This window comes from Amphiura filiformis, chromosome 5 (genome assembly GCF_039555335.1).
Source record: "Amphiura filiformis chromosome 5, Afil_fr2py, whole genome shotgun sequence".
NCBI classification, from domain to species: Eukaryota; Metazoa; Echinodermata; class Ophiuroidea; order Amphilepidida; family Amphiuridae; genus Amphiura; species Amphiura filiformis.
The window spans coordinates 54,730,398-54,751,735 of NC_092632.1; the positions used below are offsets into that span (position 1 = coordinate 54,730,398).

At 35.6% G+C, this 21,338-nt stretch overlaps 1 protein-coding gene across 1 annotated transcript in view; it reads left to right on the top strand.

Moving 5' to 3' along the window:
- LOC140153384 (sodium/calcium exchanger 1-like) overlaps window positions 1-20,317 on the top strand; it is a 220,775-nt gene extending 200,458 nt beyond the window's left edge. Inside the window, 3 exon segments of the mRNA XM_072176124.1 lie at window positions 1,160-1,259; window positions 13,904-14,176; window positions 19,659-20,317. Coding sequence (XP_072032225.1) covers window positions 1,160-1,259; window positions 13,904-14,176; window positions 19,659-20,053 — 768 coding nt within the window. The 3' untranslated portion in view covers window positions 20,054-20,317.
- The last annotated feature ends 1,021 nt before the right edge of the window (window positions 20,318-21,338 follow it).

Consider the following 21,338-nt stretch of genomic DNA (forward strand, 5'->3'; position numbering starts at 1 on the left):
GAAATCATTAATAGAGTATGACATGAAAACAAAGTATCAATTTTCATATTAAAAATACAAAATATCTTGAAATTTTTTTTTTTTTTAGGTCAACCATGAATGATCCTAGCATCTAGGTCTAGGTCCAGGGACACTCAAAACCGGAAAAAATAAACTTAATTTTTTTTTTTTGAAATTGAGTATAATCCCACCCCCAATTGTGAAAAATTTTCACATAAAAAACGGGTGGGACTATACTCGGACCAATACGGTAATAAGAAAATATTAGTTATTATACGCATGCATATTGTATAGGCCTAATAAATGATTCTCCTAGCGCAGCAATGATCCACCATTATTATAATAAGAAAATATATTATTTGCTGTCAATTCGGTTATACTAATAGCAATAAACTTCTCGGAGTTTAGTTATTATACGCATGCATATTATTTTTTATTAATATAATAAGAAAATATTAGTTATTATACGCATGCATATTGTATAGGCCTAATAAGAAAATGTATTATTTTGCTTCCGAGCGCAGTAACTCCGACAGTGGATGTTCTGCGCCCGAGCACAGCAATGATCCACCGTTACATATAAGGGACTGTGCCCGGGCGCATCAACTCCGATAGTGGATGTTCTGCGCCCGAGCGCAGAAATGATCCACCGTTATTATAATACTGAAAATCTATTATTTTGCTTCCGGCGCAGCAACTCCGACAGTGGATTCTCTGCGCCCCGGCGCAGAACATCCACTACCGGAAGTTCTGCGGAGGGGCGCAGGAGCTCCACTGGTGGATGACGTACATACATGCACAAAATTAATGTTTACCAAAAACTACATTTTTGCATAGGATTATGTGATTCAATCAGTCTTACTCTGGAGTAACTTCTTGAATTACCTGGTTATTTGTTGGGTTGGAACTTGAATAGCATAGAAATATTTTGAGCACAGATTTTTACTTCTTACTGCACAGATTTTTAATCTCACTGCACGAACGTGCCAGGAGGCATGTTAAAATAGCCCCTGATTCAGATGAAGATGAAGAAGATGATGTGTGGGGGTGGGGGGGGGGTGGGAGAGGTGACTAGGACTAGCGTACATTTATGAGCCACACTGGTAGTTCGACCAACACTGATATTGTTTATCACTTGTGCATTATTTTGTCATTTCAGAACACTGTGGACAAGTTGATCAAGAAAGCTAATCTGTCCTTGGTAGTTGGTACCTCATCATGGAGAGAACAATTTGCAGAGGCACTCTCTGTTAGCGCTGGTAAGTTCAATATTAGGATGTTGAAGTCAACATGCATGACAAGTTTTTGCTCGGATATTCGTCATTTTAAAAATTGTTGCTAAAAATAAATAATAAAAAATTCTTAATTAACATTACAAGTTAAGTAAAGTATTGAAGCATGTTGATATTAATTACAGGCAAAAATACTTCTTGAAATATATCACAGATGAATGATAAAGTAATTGTGAAATATAGTTGAAATGTAATATGCATAAAAAAAAGTGTTTTGTTGTGAGTTTGGTTATATTTGATTTTGTTTATTTTAAGTATTCCCAGTTCCCACATTAGTTTTGGAGTATAACTACAAAATGGTATTTCTGTAAATATAGTGTGCTATAGAGTATCAATAATAAGTTTAATATGGTCTGAAGTTGTCCAAAATTATGACTGATAAATTCAATTTTCATAATCAACTATTTAGAAGCTTGGACACATTTTTTGACAACAGTAAACTTCTGAACAAAATCACTTGACAGAGAGCTTGAAAACTTTATAATTAACCGTTTGTTGGTTTTGTTAGCACAAAAATGGCAAACCAACGACTATCACAACAAAAAAGAAGCATCATGTTAACTATTCAAAATAGACTTTGAAAGCTTAAAGCGCAAGAACCTTAGTGTGAGTTTGTATTAAATATCTCAACAATTAATCACCATCACAAACGTGACCCAAATGTATTATCAGTATATTTACAGGGTTTACACTTCATAATTTTTATCATTATTTTGTATTTAGTTGGGCAATTATTGGTCAATGTGCAATTTTGCACATTTTCTATATATTATTCTATATATCTATAGAAATACCTTTATCCCACAGAATATATTATTATGTTTTATTTGTTCAATGGGTTTGAACGTTTTCGGATTGAGTGTGTATTCGTATTGCTACATGGATAGTGCATCTAATGCTGATGATTTCTTGACACAAATCTTTCTTGTACTTTTGATTGCAATGTCTGGGCAATCAATATCCCTCTTCCTGATAAAAAAAACCATGGCATGATAACTTGACTATGAAGTCAGCAGTTTGTAATAAACTTGCTAGCTTTCAGGATTTGCAATTTCCTTTTTCCATGCTCTACTTTAAAAACTGTCAATTTCTCTTCTCATCTGCTATAGACCATTTAATAAAACCTTATATTTAATCTTCATTCATTCAAGACATGTAGGCCTATGGTCTAATGTATGTGATTGGTCCAGCCTGCAATCATTTTTGGAGGCAATTGATCAGTAGCAGTAGAAAACACACTCATAGTCTTTGATTTTGGTTCTTTTCATATTGGCATGCTGGTAAATAACTGTTTGTGGTTTGAAATAATGCACATGTGCTGCTGATACATTCAATTGTTTTGGTTGCTGTTTTCAATTTGTTTTTGCAAGGCTTCCGAATTTGGAAGCCGTATCTTTGAATTTGCAGTGTTTGATTTGGTTCTCCCAGAGTTGTTCCACTTATGCGCCATCAAGTTGTTTTGTTATGTTATGCACTATTTTTGTTGCTAACATTACGGCATCATACAATATTTGATCACAATTTGTATTTGTAGTGTAACCATGGTAACTATGTAAGTAAGGGTCACTGAAATTGTGTATATATTATTAGTAAAAAGAAATTCTGTTCTTTGAATTTTTATACGCTCTCCCTTTTGGGATTGAGCACTTTATTCAAAAGATAGTCTAACTTGAGTAAAATGTTGTTATATTATTAGTATAAAGTTTGAAAGGATGGATGGAGGTCAGTGTAAAAGTAATGAGAAGAATATGTAGTAGAATTAAGAGATAAGAGATGTTTGACCAGCTTGGTTAATGGACATTCAGAGATTTGATCCAGTACCCAGACACATTCACTTTCCAGTTGAATGCACTTACAGTCAAGTAGATCTACCAAGTGATCATTGTGTGGACTAATGAGGCGATCATTTTGTATACACAATCTTTGCATGTTCCTTCAAGTGGAAAAATAAGAAATCTAAGCTAGAATGTCATGATGTAAACTTTGTGAGGAGTCATTAAGCTTAATGACCAACTGTAAAAAAAAATGAGTCAATCATTGTCAGCAAAGGAAAAGAAGATCATGAAGCCAATCAGGGACTGGAAACAGCTTATTGGTGGCTATTGATATCAGATTATCTCTTGCGACCTTCGATACCATGGTGGCAATGTTTAATTACTTATTATTTGGTTCCTCAGCTGTACCAAGGAATTAAGGGTCAAAGGTCATTTAATGTCACCATTGTTCCAATTTCAAAAGTTTGAAGCCTCTGTTCATTTAAATTAGATACTGCTGTTCATGAATAGTGTGGAATTTGTTGGCTTCATTCCTTATTATAGTGACGTAAGGTGGGGCAAGGCGAATAAACAACTTTTCGAGTTCGATTAAGGGTTAGAAATAAAATGGTGATGGGCTGTCCCTAAAATGGACTGTCAATAACTTAAAGTTACACAATCACTTAATTGCTTTCAAAGTATCAACAAAAACATCAACGCCGCAAGCCTGCCAGGGATGATGCCCAGAAACTGCCATAGTGAGGACTTGCAACTAATGAAGTTCTGATGTATGGCCTGCAGGGCAAGAAAGCAAGAGTAACATTAATGTAACATTAACCAACAGTAAACTCTATGTAGCATTGACCAATAGTAACCTTAATATAACATTGACCAACAGTAACCTTAATATAACATTGACCAACAGTAACCTTAATGTAGTATTGACCAATAGTAACCTTAATGTAACATTGACCAACAGGGGATAATTTCAACTCAATATTCAGTCTCATTTAAAGAGTAAAACAAAAATAACTACCGCTTTGGATTTGTTGCTTTATTTCAAAAAGCATTATAAAAATATTTTTGACATGCATCATCTTCAGACTCGTAGCCTATTCATACCCAGTGGTTCTAATCCCACAGGTGTTCTGATGCATGAATAATCACACGTGAATGGAGAGATTGGTGATTTCAAAAGTTGCAAAAATGTGTACATCCATATCAAAACGATGCACTTGTCGGCTACTACATGTGTCTCATTTCACATAATAGCTAGGAATAAATACCAGACTCATCTCAAGTGGAGGGCACTTCCAATCATCCTTAAGTCACATGGTTAAGGAATGTTATCTGTATTCCTAAACCATGTGACTAAGGATGGTTTGAAGTGACCTCCACTTGAGATGAGTCTGGTATTTATTCCTAACTATTATGTGAAATGAGACACATGTAGCAGCCGACAAGTGCATCGTTTTGATATGGATGTACACAAATAGTATCCTTTTACAGGGGGATGTTTAAACAGAATCACTATGAGTGCATCACTTTCTGTCTGACCAGAATAGGGCAATTGCAATCGGCACTTGCATTATAATCATGCACCCACTATGTGGAAAACTTGCATTATAATCAGGCAACCATAGAGGTTATCCATGTTACTCATGTGTGACATCCATTTTAATGCACGACCTCAGAGTTACCTGCTTGACTTTGGCGGGCTATTTTGAAACAGTGATGGTTGCACATGCAGGTACTTCTTTTGAAAGTCCTAAACAAGGTATAGCAGTCGCTGATAGGATATGCACCTTATAGAACACGGATAACCTCTATTATTTGCCGTCGAAGTGATGTAATAATCGGATTAACTACCATAGCAATAGTGTAAAACAATTTATGAATAGATTGCTCTTCACTAGTACGTTCAAGCGGTACATCTGCATTGAACCATATCGAGCTGATCACTCGCACCTGTAAGATTAGTATATTTGAAAGGAGCGGTATCGTAAATGGCCAGGGAACTGCCTACTATGAATGACAAATACCCGGGGATCTCAACTTTGTTTTGGGTGGAGATGTGTAGCTGGAAATCTGAAAAATGACCTGACATTAAACAATAATTTGATCCTGGCAGAGCATAAGACAATGCTAGACACAATAATACATGCAAGGAATTGTAAAGGACATTATAAAATAGCACATGTATGTACATATGTATATAAGTTGATAGTAAAGCAATGCAACATTTGCTTTTTGCTTTTTACAAAAATCAAAGCTTTAGGTACTGTGTTTATGGTAAAATCGTGAGATTTGCTATAAAACAATGTGTGTCATTTAATTCGAAGAAATGTTAGTTGAATGAGTACAACAAGTGTGCGATGTTCATAACACTGTGCGTACATGGCATATGGGATTTTTATTCTGGCGACATATGCGCTGGAATTAAATAGTGATTGTTTTTTACCACTTCTGTTTAGCTCAAAATTAAGCGGGGATATATCTGACAGTGAAATTATATTTTGTTGTTAAAAACAAAATGGTTTTTTTTCTGGAAATGTTACAATATTGCTTTAAGGAAGTGAGGATATGGAGAGATTGTGAGATTATTAATTTAGGTTATATTTTTATTTTGATATATTCATGCTTAACAGTAGATTCTGATGCTAGTAAGTACACACATAATGCTATGTATACGCAAGAATACTTGGTAGTGAAATTAGCGAGAAATTTAGTTTGTACTGATGCACCGTAGGAATTAATCACAGAAATTTATTAATTGCAATTTGGTTTCATGAGGTTTGTGTGGTTTGTTTTGGCTATTTATGCGTCATCGAAGTCCTATTATGAGTCAATTTATGTTTGAGCTAGACAAAATTGTAACATCAATGTTTTCCTAATAATGAGAGGAATACAATTAGATGGTTTTTATCTATATTCGCCCAATTTAGATATTTGAGCCCTGCATTAGCGGCCGTTTTTGTTTAATGCAAATTAGCATTTTTCCCCTTTTCCATTTTTTGTCCTTTTTGAATATGTTGTTCAGGAAAGAGTTTAGAGTCACTAACAAGCAAAAACATTGGTGTTCCAATGTTGTGTAGAATCGCCCATTATTTGACTTAAATTGACTAATCTATATAGTGACTGCCAGAATGACACATACAGTAAGCAAAAGAATTAAGGTAGCAGTTGTGTTCACCCCTGTATATCCTAAATAAAGACAAACATGTCCAAATTAAAACAAGCAGCAGATGCCTGTACTCATTAGCTATGTTGTAAGACCTTATTTGTTGAAATTGGTTGAGAATTAAAGAAACGGTGATCCAAAACCTAATGAAGATACAAAATAAAAAGTTGCACTTTTGTGTTCTAATCAATGAAAGCACGACGCTAGTTTTTCGTGCTAATCAATGAAAGCACGGCGCTAGTTCTCTTGTTCGCGAACGCTTTGTGTACAAATCAATAGGGCATGCAATATGGCAAACTTTTAAATTTGCATCTTCCATGGGTTTTTGGATCATCATGTCTTTATTTCTTGAACAATGTCAACGAATGAGATCTTAAATTCAAGCTAAAAGATGCAGCTATTGGTTGTTGGTTCAAATTTTGACATATCTGCCTTTGTTTAGGATGTACAGGGGGTGAACGTAACTGGTACCTTAATTATTTGGCTTACTGTATAATCATATTGCCAACAGAACACAAGTCACATAAGAACCTCAAAAAACCATCAACTCTCTCATAACAAAACTTAATACTATATAACATTCTTTTTGTTATTACTCCCTAACATTGTTATTTCTGTTTGAGTTTGATTTTGTTTTTGTTTTAGTTCAGTTTGAGTTGGTAACAATCTACTAACCATTATTAAAATAAGTTCTAATTTAATTGTTTAGTTAAATATTTTTTAATTTGCCCAATTTGATTTTTATATTTTTTAATGAAAGTCAGTTTATTCTGTCCTAATTCTTGAAGATAATATTATCATCTGTCTCTTCAGTAGCCTAATTTATAACTGTAGAGTATTAATACTAGCAGTCCGACTGCAATATCTTGTTCTATATTCTATCAGGTTAGTTGGTTTTGCCAGTTTTTCTTTGCTGATTATTATTCTGTATGGGTTGTTCAAAATGAGATTATGGAGAGGATGTAGAATTCTCACCCAGGGCAGTGTAAGATTTCCCAGATCAAAGTTTATACAGGGGTCCAAATTCTAAACTGCTCAAATTCTGTTTAAACCCACACAGAAATGTTCTGCTTATGATAAGAATTCAGAAAATGTATAGTTTGACATACCTTCAACTTAGCAGAATAAGCCAAAAGTTCAAAGGTTAAATTGAAGATTCACAGTGGCTTAAACAGAAGAAATGCTCAAATTTTGATGAAAATGGTCTCAAATTGTTGGTACTGTTGTCTCAGATCTAATAAAGAATACTTATAACTAGCCTACATGTAACAAGTCTTTACCTACATAACCATTCATATTAGTACTGGTAGAATCATCAGCAATAGGGCTCAATTGGCAATTTTCTATTTTTGAAATATTGTGAGGAGAGGAGTAATTTGCCTGATAGCTTTAAACAAAACTGAACTTTGACCTTGGAAATCTGGAATTGCCCATGGATGACAATTTAAACCCCTCAGAATCCTATTTTGCACCATCTGTGTAACAATAATTAACAAAGAAAAATACTTTCATACTTTCAAAACCAACCTGCCACCAGTACATACAGGGTGAGTTGAAGTGATCTGTACCCATTAACACAAATCTTAAAAATACTTGGCACTGTATTACACAAAAAGGTTCAACTTTATTCAGGGTGTTCTAAAATGCCAGAAAACAAGTTAAATGTGGTACAGATTATTTTTATCTGACCCTGTAGTAGTATGTCTTCCAAACAAATACAAGGGCATTGTAAAACAAATATATAGCTCAGTGGAACTTTTCTTCTTTTCAGGCCAGTTGAGGGTCTAGGAAAGCAAATTTTCTGATTCTCCAAAATCAATTTCTTAGTATACTTTTTATCAGTGTAGACCAAATAGTTAGTGGGAAAGCTAGCTCAGACTCTGCCATGAAAATAGTGTACCTCTGTGCATATTGGGCTATTCCATTTAAAATCCACACTACCCCTATGGAATATTTAGCTAATGTCTTCCACAGAGGGAGTATGACTTTCAAATAGAATAGACAGTTGGGTAACTTCCATTTGAAATGCTCACTCCAGGTAAAGCCATAATACAGGGGGAGTATGGGTTCCAAAATGATTACATTTGAAAAACATACTCCCCCTGTGGAAGATATTTCCCAAATTTTCCACAGGGGTAGTGTGGGTTTCAACTGGAAGAGCCCATTGCCTTGCACCTGGCAAATTTCCATTCCTAGCTACTACATTCTTTATACTTGTCTTTTAGCCTATAACATTCATGCTTAAAGATGCCAAGATCATTCAAGTATTGTCCTTTGCTCCATTCTGCCACCTAGTTGGTCTTCAAGCTTCTTCATGTCCCGAGGGCCACTTGACAAGGGGGTATCATCCATGATCGTGGACTTTCAAAAAACACCGCAAACATGTGAAGCATTGATTTGAAAATGTACCCCTAAACATATATGGCAAGTGTAATGTCTATACCCTATGACAAGTATTGACATTGTTTTATTCCTTAAGCAAGTTAATTATCAATTTTCTGGTCTCTAAAGCAGTGATTTGAGAAATAAATGCTTTCTTACACAGCTGTAAAAACTTTCAAAACTTACCAGGTCATTGATTTCATACAATTTTTAGCTCATATTAATGTATGATTTATTGAGCAGGACTCCCCAATTTTTCTTAAATTTGGCCCTTTTAGATTCCCTATTCAGATTACATAATGTTCAGTGTTTTGATCTTAAAAATTACCCGTTTGTTCATGGACAATACCTACTAGATAAATGAGTGGCTCCCTAGTCTTCCATCCTGTATGGTGGCTGGATATCTCAGTCCTACTCCCTATTCCAGAAAAATACAGCACTATTTTTTTTAAAATTAAAACAATATTATCCAGTTTTGCCAAATGAAAAATTGCAAAATTCTAATCCTTTAGTTAGTTTTAACTGGCAATGAAAGTCATATTTTAATATTCGCTCAATTTTTGGAAATATGGGCCAAAAACATGCGTTTTTTCATATGCTGTGACAATCAAGCCAAAAAACTTGTACAAAGTCTAATTTCAAGTTATGAATTATTCTAATTTTTGGAAAACACATTTTCTAATCTTTTTCCTAACCGATTATCAAAAATAACATATAACATTTACATTTTGAGCTAAATCCTCGCATGACTTGTGTCAAGTCTTACAATTATTTTGTGACTACAATAGTAAGAAAACATGCAAAAATGCATGTTTTTGGCCTATTTCCCCTCATATTGCAAAAATATTAAAATTTGACTTTTATTGCCAGTTTCAACTAGCTAAAGGATTATGATTTAGCTATGTTTCACTTCACAAAACAGGATAATATTTTGTAAACCCCCAAAAATTAGTGCTGTATTTTTCTCATAGGGGGTAGTGATAGGCAACATAAATGGGCTATTCAAAGTTTGAGCTTTCAATTCCCTGATATAATCTATTTGGTATATACCTAATTATGTAGTTAGTTAAATGTACCTTATTGTATTTGACCTAATTAGTGCCCCTTCCCTATAAATTAGCACCCCCTGTTCTGAATGACACCTGTTTAACCCATGAGAACTACCTGCCGATTGGCCAAAAAGAAGTTTTCATTATCAATTGACCCAATCAGCAACATTGTTAGAATAATTTCACCACACAAATAAATTGGGGTGAATTATTTGCAAAACTCCATTCTGATTGGTGATTAAAGTGAAAATATCATGTAATTGACCAATCAGAGGCAATGTTAGATCAGCAGGTAGTGCTCAGGGGGTTAACCGCCCCTTTAGTGCACTTTTAGCATGTAATTGCGTTACAAATGCAGGAAACCCATCTTGACATTTGAGCTTCAATGGCTGTGATACGTGTTTACAGTGTTCATTTGAGCTATTATTATTGCGATTTATAAAATTGTTTTACATGGAAATTGTCCATTTTGACTCTCAGAACAGAATCGCAAAGGCACCCTCATGAAATGACACAAAGAGCTAATTAGGTCAAATACGGTAGATATTTTTCACATATCTGTCGGTTCTTCAGAATGACCCATTTTCAAAGGTATAATAGGAATCTACATCTTAATCTTCTTTTCAGTCATATCATATCTTGTTCTATATTTAATAATACTTGTGAATGATATGCTAATCAGTTTAATAATGGAAAATGATAATGGATCATTAGAATACACTTGGTGGGGCAAAGCAGTCTTCTGGTGGCTCAGTGCATAGTTATTTGAAGATGTAGGATTATGGCAATTCATTGTATGCAATATTTTGTTTTGCCTAACTCATAACTTGATTAAGAATGTACATCAGCATATCCTCTGTATGCCATGCACATACGAGTCATGGCCAAAGAAAATGTTGAAATATTTTTATCCCCCTTGCTACATAGGAGGATATTGCCATATTGTGGACTGTGTGTATTTGTATGTCACATGTTCATGTAAATGTGTTCCAGTTTATTTGGTTTCGGTTTCGGTTTTCAAATTACTATCACTTCCAAATAAGGCCTCAGCTGTACATGCAACTTGGACACAAATGTCTATGAGTCCCCGACTATGAGTAACAAGGTATAATAATCGAAGACCAAATTGAAAAAGACTAGTTTGCGTCTGACATCAGGGCAAAGGTATGATTGGTTGCTGACCTGCAGAGTACAGCATTTTTGGTCTGGTTGACAGGACGTATGTCATAGGCAAACTAGTCTTTTTAATTCGGTCTTCAATTATAGGTAAGGAATGTTTTAGGTCAATGGTCAAAGGTCATTTTCCAAAAAAAAATCAAAATGCTTTGTCCGTTGAATCCTATGGATTTTGATGTTACTTCATTGGAGTGATTCTATGGACAGACTTTCTCAAGAGGTACCAAGACATTTTGAGTCAAAGGTCATCAAGGGATCATTTTGCAAAATTTTGGTTCAGGTTTCGTTCCCTAATTCAATAGTTGGAAGCCTCCTGTCTATCTGGGCTGTCTATGTAGCACTTAGACACAACTGTCCATGTGTGGTGAGGTAAATGTAAGCTATGTTCATGTTCAAGGGGTGGGACACCCCAACTTTTCAAACTGGATTTTAAAAATGACTCCCCCCCCCCACATTTTCGCAACTTATATCATTGTTTAATCAGGTGTTTGATTTCAAGCAAGCAAATATGTACCAAATGGCTTCAATTGGGGCTTCATTTTGAAACATAATTCTAATTGTGTGTCCCCAGACATGCACCTGACCTCGCGCAAGTCTATTATTCGACTCTCATTTTGACACGCTTTTTTCCCAACTAAAAATTTATGCAATAATGGTGTCAAAACTGTGCCACAATGGCTTCAATTGGGCCTTCATTTTGCAAACTTCTCGGGGAACATCCCCCTCAGACACCCCATGCGCGTATTGATAAACAAGTCATCCTTTTCACTTCTGCTTTGGACACCTGACAGTTTATGTTTAAAGCAATGAATAAGTCAATTGGACCTTGATTTCACCAATTTTTGGCTTCTTCAAACTAAAATTTACTGCCAAAATGGTCCACCAACTGGCTATCAGACATTACAGTAAAATTTATATTTCATTGTTTCCACAACATAGTAATTAAAAATGTAGCGATTGGGAGGATAGGTGAGCAAGTGGGTGGGTGTGTGATGTTAATTTCCCATGACAGACTTGTAAATGACTATTTGACAGTCAATATAAAAAGTAAGAAGGTATGTTACTGTAAAGCTAGTGTTAACATTTAGGCTAAAACACGATTTGCACATATTGATATTTAACACTGTGAAAATTTACAGAATACCGTAAGGATTCGCCTAATGGCGCTATGAATTTGATAGAAATAGGCGGTCATTATAAGGATACTTGTAGTTAAAATAACCACAAATAAGACAAATGATCCCAATTTAAGGCTCATAGTGGCCATACAGACTTTAGTAATCGACATAGAATATTTGATGCAACATGCCTTCCATTATTTAATCTTTCCCCATTCTATTTCCAGTCATGTTTAACTTCTTATGAATGTTTGGTGATGTAAAATCAATAATATGTTATGTCGAATGTCTGGTGGAATGTATTATCGATTTTATGTCATCCAACATTTGTTAGAAGTTAAACATTACTGGAAATTGAATGGGAATAGATTAAATAATGAAGACATGTTGCATCAAATATTCTCAGTGCATCCACTAAAAAGTATGTAGCGATCCATACTTCAGTTCACCATGCATGGTGTCATGCATCATAAGCCTAAGCGTGATTTGGTCATTGCATTTAGCATATGTCACAAAGGCAGCATTTTGCACGGGATGAAGGTTTATTTTAAATGTAAAGAATTGAATGTAAAATTATCATTTCATTTCATCATTCATTTCTGCATGATATTTTCAGCTGCCAACTTGATCCAGCCACTGCTCAGGTGATGCTCCTGCTTGTCAGTCTCCTAGCTCGCCCGCCAGTTGATGTATGTTTTCCTTAGTTTGATGTAATGCTTGTGGAGTTTTGGTGTCAGTTTGCCAGCAGATGAGTTACAGTTTGGTGTTCTATGTGGGACATAGGGTCATTTTTATGCTAAATAAAGTTGTTTATTGTTGTAAAAGATACTGATTGATAGAGAAGCAACATTTCATATCCAAGAATGTCTTCATAATTAAAAGGGCTACTGGAGAGCAAGAGCTTATACTTGTTATCTAGGGATAAAGGCTATAAAAATGACATCACAAATCTGCCATCCTTAAGGTGTGTATTGATTACACAATCTTGTATACTTCAGCATGTAAGCGCTAAATTTGATTGGCTCATGGATATTTTCTATCTATAATAGAAGATATCAGTGGTGGATAGTGTGTTGTGTTTTCGCCAGCAACCACTCAACATATAATTGGGCCTGCCTGTCTGCTATAACTTGATAGAAGATACTAAAAACAAGAATCCTCAAGTTCTTTTATTCTCTAAATCACAATTATACCAGTGTTTCACACAGGAAATATGCCCTCCTTAGTGCTTGCTTTAGGAACAGGTGATTATGTTTGTGACCATCAGTGGCAGCTCCAAGAATTATTTGGGGGGGCATTGGGGGCAAAGTGAATTTCAGGGGGGGGGGTAAAATCAACAAATTTTGCACAAAATTGCGGCAAAAAGTGGAAATTTCCTGCAAAAGTGGAAATTTTCACAATTTTGGGTTTACTGGGGAAATAGGGGGGCAGGGTTCTGACTGGGGCATTTTCCCCATGCCCCTTTCAGGTCACTTCCTAGGAGGATACAAAATGTTGCTACTTTTGATAACAGGTAGACTTTACTGCAATAACTTTTTATTTAGTCTTGGTGGGTTTTTACTGATCTGTGCTGACATAGTTTTGTGTTGTCTTGCCAGCAGGTGATGATGATGACGAAGATGGTGAAGAACAGCTTCCATCCTGTTCAGATTATATCATGCACTTCCTCACTATCTTTTGGAAAATCATGTTTGCTTTTGTGCCCCCCACCGATATCTGGGATGGTTGGGCATGTTTTCTTGTCGCCATCATTATGATTGGCATACTCACAGCATTTATCGGAGATTTAGCATCCCATTTTGGCTGCACCATTGGGCTCGAGGATAGCGTGACGGCCATTTCATTGGTTGCCCTCGGGACCAGCGTGCCAGGTAAGAGTGTAGTTTAATAAGTTGGTAAAATGTTTATAAGTATCTAATAAGTGATTTGTTGTTATATTTGCTCTAATTAGGTGACGAAGATGACGAGGATGGGGGAGAAGAGAAACTTCCATCCTGGTTTGATTATGTAATGCATTTCCTCACCATCTTTTGGAAGTTACTGTTTGCAATCGTTCCTCCAACCGACATATGGAATGGCTGGGCCTGCTTTGTTGTCTCTATTGGTATGATAGGGGTTCTCACCGCCTTCATTGGAGATATAGCATCACATTTTGGTTGTACAATAGGCCTCAAAGATAGTGTCACAGCCATTTCATTAGTTGCATTGGGTACGAGTGTCCCAGGTAAGATATCAATAAGATCATCAAAATTAGTCAACATGGAGGTAAGACAGCTTGTTTTTCTACTCCTTGAAACTATGATATCTGGTAGATGATACTGACCTATCACCCTGAATTTATGATTCAATTTGAGCATCAAAGACCCTGTTCACATTAGAAAATTTCTTCATTCGACGAAGATAAGTTAATCTTGATTAACTAATTAAGCATGCGTACACATTATGCTGAAGGAAGACCGAATGAAGATATTGCACTGTACACATTTCATGAAAATTAACGAAGCTCGAACAAAGCTATTAACGTCCGGCTATTATTAAAACCGGCGAAGGTCACTTGTCACATGATCACTTTCCTTCGTTGAACAAAGTGAGCGTACACATTACAAAATTAGCTTCGTCGAACGAAGTATTCCTTCATCGAAACAACCTTTTTATCTTTGTTGAACGAAGCAATTTTAATCTTAGTTGAAGGAAGAAAAGTGCGTACACATTAGGAAAAAACACTTTTTAATCTTCGTCCGAGGTTCGTCGAAAGAAGTAAATTTCCTAATGTGAACAGGGTCAAAGAGGATTAATAAGTTAAATATGTAGTCAACTCAGCATCAAAAGCTAACAATTAGTGTGTTTCTGTTGGGGTCCATTATCCGGAATATACCGGGTAAGAGATCAATTTTGCCCAATAGAAACTGATGTTCTCCGCTATTCTCCAAATAATAGCAGCGAGAGTTTTCCGGGGAATTTATCCTACTCGCAGAAGGATAATGGCAGAGAAATTATCCGGATAATGCCAATGGAAACTGGCACTGTTCGACAGAGTGCGCATACAGGGGAGAAAATGGACATTGACATGATCACATGATTTGTTAATTTCATCAGCTATATGTTTTGAAGTACGGCGTACAATTTTCACTCAAATTATATATATCTCTGTAGGCTAATCTCCTCTGTAGCGTGAGCGGATTTATCTTCCGAATTCATTTGAAGGTAGCATTATTGCTCAAATTTACATTAAAAGTTAAACATTTTGATCTTAGTGGGTCCTGCCAAGGTCAACCCACAAGAATTTGCGATGACCTGAGATATGACCTGTGTGATGATCGGGCCATGAGTGCTTGTATTTTCCGGATAACATTCCCCAATAGAAATTGACTGTTAGCCGTCAAATTCCCTGTTATTACCGGTGCTGGAAAATTCGGATGTTTAATAGAAACACGCTAAATGTCTTTAACAATTAATAAGTTGTTAGCCATCAATTTATTTGCCTGTTATATTCTTGGAAAAGGTCAGTCTCATGCCCAAGGTCATAGTTCTATCTCTCTTGGGAGTAATTCATGCATCCCCATTTACATCATAGACACAAGAATCTCTAGTTTACACCTAGCTTGATATATGATACAAATAATCTGATCCAATTAAGCCAAAGTCGACAATAATGAAATTGAGATATTGGCAAAAATAAGGAGCTACATAATGAAAAGCATAAAATTTAACTATGAAAGGCACAAAAGTCAGACCCCCACAAGTTTCCCTTTATGCAGTAAATGTTGAGACATGGACAGTATCCATGTCCTCTAACTGCATTCAATATATTACTACCAAGAGAGTCCCAACATTCAATGGAGTAGGGATGCAAGTTATTTTTATTTATTTTTTCATTATTTCATTTATAATTTTGTTATATTTTCCTGATGTTTGCATTTTATTTACAGTTTATTAACTTTTCATTTCAATGTGCTGTTCTTTTTCAAAACAGGAAGGGCAAATACCTTATTGTCTGTAATAAATGCCCCGTGGTGGGGGCGTTGCATTTTTCCAAAAGGGGGGCATTTATTTGAAGTGAATTTTCAGTGAAAAAACTTACAAATTGGGTTCAATTTCCTGATGGTACTCCTGTAGAAAGGAGGTATTTACGACTACACTGATGCTACTACCGTGGCGGTGCCCCTCAGAAAATGGCATTTTCGTGGTAAATACAGCAAAATTACACCCGGGAATTACACCTGAAAGTGCATCATCAAGCAAAAATCTGTTGAAATTCTACCATAATTAGGCAAATAAATGGATGGAAGTTATAATAGGTTTTGTCCTTGAAATGTAGCGATCGTCACTGCATGACTGATGCAAGTTGTATAAAGCTTACTCACACGATATGGCATGCCAATGTTTGCATTTTTGTCAGTTTTTCATGGAAAAAAATGGAGGGGGCATTTATTAGAGGGGGAGCGTTTATTACAGACAATACAGTAGACCCTCTTTGTGAAAGTGGACATTTTGTGTTTCATTCTTTTTAAACTGTTCTATTTCTGTGCTATATGTATACTGAAGCATACATATTGTCTTTCTTTCCTTTCACCTTAAGGGCTGGGGTATGAACGTTTGGGCAGTATTTATTGTGGGACATTAGAGCACATCAGACATATCGAATTGCATTCTGAATACGAAGAATGTCCTTCTGATATCAAATAATTTTGATTTTTTTTAAATTCGCAATGTAATACACATTTTATGGCAAATGATTAAAAATTGATATTTTTGATATTTAACAGTACTCAAAGTAAACTTTACAAATCTGATGATTCATACTTAAAGTGTATGTAGGTGGGATGAAAAGCCGACGATTAATTGAAAATTTTGACCTTTCGTATTGAAGATATGGATTTTTTTTCCCAAAACACAAAAAAAATTAGGTCTTTTGGGAAAAAATCCATATCTTCAATATGAAAGGTCAAAATTTTCAATTGATCGTAAACTTTTCCTCCCAGTTAAGAATATATCATTAGATTTATAAAATTTACTTCGAGGACTGTTATATATCAAAAATGTAAAAAATATCAAATTTTAATAATTTGTCATAAAATTTGTATTATTTTGAATTATCGTGAATTTCAAAAATGAAAATTATTTGATATCAGAAAGACATTCTTCGTATTCAGAATGCAATTCGATATGTCTGATGTGCTCTCATGTCCCACAAAAATACTGTCGAAACGCTCAAAACGCTCATTCCAGATCCCTTAAAGTTCTTGTTTATTACCAAAATATATTATCTTTTATCTTCTATTGGCACAATCAGTAATTTCCACAAAAGTGTAAATACTGTATATTTGAAATTTGTATAAGTAGCTTAAAATGGCATTTCGTGATCTACAGTCTCATCCCCCAACTTTTCTCAAAAACAATTGAGATTTTTATACCACTGAAACCTCTGAGCTCCTCTGGCGAAGAGAAACAAACAGTGCTGAAAAATATGAAGCTCCAATCAGTTGCATGTTGCATTTACAGACAGATCCTTCAGCATTGACAAAATGTCAAATCGTCGCTCGCATCACATACTGTCATGTTTTGGAAACTTCCAAAATTTGAATTTGAATTTTTTGAATTTTACACAAAAGTCAATCTGATCAAGCCAATGTGAAAACTGTGAATTATTATTGTATGCATTATCTAAATCCAATAACCTCATTATGCTTATTGATCAAATCATGGAGTCCCTCTGTCAATTTCAACAAACACACTGATGTCCACTTTCACATTTTAGTTCATTCATTTCTTATTTTTGTTTCACACATCTTCTCTAATCTTAGGCCTAAAAAAGAAAATTGTTTGATTGGCGTAACATGAAAAAAAATTAGGGTAGGTCGAATTTTTAAACTGAAAATCGTGATTTTCTTTTTTTTTTTAAATTTTAATCTTTTTTGATTTTTTGATTCATTTTTGCAAAAAATAAGAAAAAAAAAGTCTAGGGTCGGACCTATTTTTAGGGTCGGTCGGGTTATCAGTCAAACAATTTTTTAGGCCTTACTGTAAGACATTTTCATTTACAATTGTAGTGGTGTAATTAGCATGCACAGAACCCATCAAAAATATTGTGTACATGAGATATACATGAGATACCTATTGATCTTCACTTAAAGAGGAAGCCCTACCAGAGGGGGTGAATCAAACCTGCCTGGTTGTCAAATAAATCAGAGATAACCTTGTCAGTAATTAATTTGATAACCAGGCAGGTTTGGTTCACCCCAGAAGAACTGCTCTAGCTTGGCTTTCTTTTTTTTAAATGCTGTCTTTAAAATGTATTTTCAAATGAAGCCTAAAAGTATCTTTCTAACTATTGTCTTTCTTTTTACAAGTATGTTATGGCATCAATGCATCACATATATACAAGTTCTGAAATACTGCCGTAATACACTTTTTTAAAATCTATAAATAGATTAATAATTATATCTGTTATTGGCACAATCAGCAATATCCACAAGAGTTTAAATATATTTGAAATTTGTATTAGTAAAAGGTGAAGGATAAGTCTATCAAATTCTCATTTTTTCGCATGAAAAAGGTGAACACAATGTAACTTTTGCACACCTGAAGTGAATTGAATGCTACAATTTTCATTAACATTATTTGATATCCCGGGTTTGATTGCATGTTTATATGATCAGAACTGAAAATAATTTCAGGTGACTCCAGGCCAAATAACACTTCTTGCAGATGTGCAATGAAAATCGCATCTTATTTACTGGGCCTAATGAAGTGGCATGCAATTTTTTCTGCATTGAAACATCCTTAAAGATACCTCTGTTTGCTCTCACACTTCTATGTAAAAAAAAAAACCCACAAAACCATGGCATAGCAAAGGGGGCAAGGGAGGGTGGGGCACCTCCCCAGTGATGTAGCAAAGGAGCTAGGTAGGGGCAGGGCACTTGCCCAGTGGTGTGGCAAGTGACCGACAGGGTACTTGCCCAGTGGTGTAGCAAAGGGGACAAAGGAGGGACGGGGCACTTGCCCAATGGTGTAGCAGAGGGGGCAAGGGAGAGGTATAGGGCACTTGCCCAGTCATATTGTAGCAAGGGAGGATCAGGTACTTCCCCCAGGCACCACTTGGAGGGAAGGAGGGGCTGAATCAACCCTTACAAAAACTGTTCCAATTTCTTCTTAAATATGCTATAGAGAATAAAATCATGTCAAAAACCAATACTGGGCTATTCCATTTGAAATCCACACTACCCCTGTAGAAGATTTTGGAAATATCTTCCACAGGGGGAGTATGAATTTTAAATGGAATTAGCACATTAGGCAGCTCCATTTGAATTCCATACACCCTCTGAGAAAGATTCAACCGGAATCTTCCACAGAGGGAGGGTGAGTTTCAAATGGAACTGCCTAATGTGCTAATTCCATTTAAAATGCATACTCCCTCTGTGGAACATATTTTCAAAATCTTCCAAAGGGGTAGTGTGGATTTCAAAAGGAAAAGCCCATTATGTGTATCTAGTCTTAGTTGAAACCTCTGTGCTGAAGCCCCATGAACCCCACCATGGAGGGCCCTAAGACAGGTTACTGGACTCCATATCATGGTTTCACCCCTTGGCTTAAAATAGCCCCCCCCCCACATTGGTGCTAGCTACACCCCTGAAGAAAATGTTCAGGTTCAATGTATGGCATGCATCTAACATATTTTTATTTACCTCTCCTCTCTCTTTCCACAGACATGTTTGCAAGTAAAGTTGCAGCTATTGGCGACAAGTATGCTGATGCATCTATTGGTAATGTAACTGGGAGCAACGCCGTCAATGTTTTCCTTGGTATTGGTGTAGCATGGACACTGGCTTCTATTTATCATTATTTTAATGGAACTAAATTTGAGGTAGAATCAGGTACATTAGGGTTCTCAGTCACCTTATATACAATCTTTGCCCTCTCGGCAGTGTGTTTACTAATGATTAGACGTAAGTTTGCAAAATATGAGGGTGAAGCATCAGGAGCAGAACTGGGTGGACCCAAAAAGTGGAAAATCTTTACTTCATGTTACCTTATTGGGATTTGGTGCTTATACATCGTTATATGCAGCCTTGTAGCATATGAAAAAATTCCAGCATTTTAAGAGAACAGCGTCAGTGTTGAAGTTTGAGGTACAGCACGGTGGCCACAGAATAAAGCAGGGTTTCCTGAGGTATTTCTGCAGTGCATGCATGAGTAGACCATCAGCACTTTATCTCTCCATGAGAGTGCACACCATCTTGTTTGTGAATTACGAATTTGTCGACTCAGCATGCCAGTGTTGGTCCATCAAAGGAGCAGAATTTGGCTCAACAGAATCACAGTATGCTGACTCAACAGTGTCAATGAGCTTTTTAAACTTGGCAGTTAGAATTGTCTCCAAGGCAATGCTTGAGCCAAAGAAGAAATCTATCAGAAAAAAGTTATCGACAGACCAACAATTTTTTTGCAGAGAATTTCCATTTTCTGTCTGCTCAAGTGTATTGTGTACCACTTATATGTGAGCTAAATCATCTAATACGGTCACATAATGAAATGAAGAAAAACAGAAAAAACATCATTATAAGTGAAACATATAAATCTCACTTTCTTTTACCTAATTAGCAATGTATCATACTTATGCCCATATCATACTAAGCAATCATAAGAAGCGTAGCGCCTTTTTGTCATGTAACTTTTTTTGTTTACAGGAAAAGGATTGCAAGCATTTTGACTTGAAGACAACTTTACCATTACCGAGTGCTGGTAGCGATTGTGCAAATGGTACCAGCTTTTGATCTCGCATGCTGCAATTGCTAGTATGATATGGCCTTAAGCTTATCAAAATGAATATGGAATTATTTAAAGAGTACTTTCTTTCTAAATTATTGATTGGATTTGCAAGATCACTGTGAAGTAAATTGGTGAAAGATACATATGAATAAGATTATATATGCAACATATTCAGGGCCCCTAGGATAGCAGTACCTTCCACTGAAGCTAGGGGCTACCCTGTATAGTGAAAGCTAGCTCAAATTAATAAATAATATTTCAGACTGAACAACCATTCTTTGTTCTCTTTTGAACGTTTTTGAAGTTTATCGCTATACTTTTTTTGTCAAAATTCTTATTTTTGGTGTATTCTGGAGATTGCTTTGACAGCTTAAAATGTTGAATTTCAAAAAGAGAGAAAAATCTTTATCCTTTTAAATTTAGACAAAATATCCCACGCTAAATGTTGCAATTACTTTGTTACAAATTAAATTATTTGATACACTGACAAAACGGTTGCATCCTTTCAATTGTGAGGTACTCACACAAAATAATACTCCACTTGAATGGAATATGTTGGTAAATGGAAGATTTCAGGTCTGTGTGGTACATCACAATTGGTGCTGTGTACAATGGTA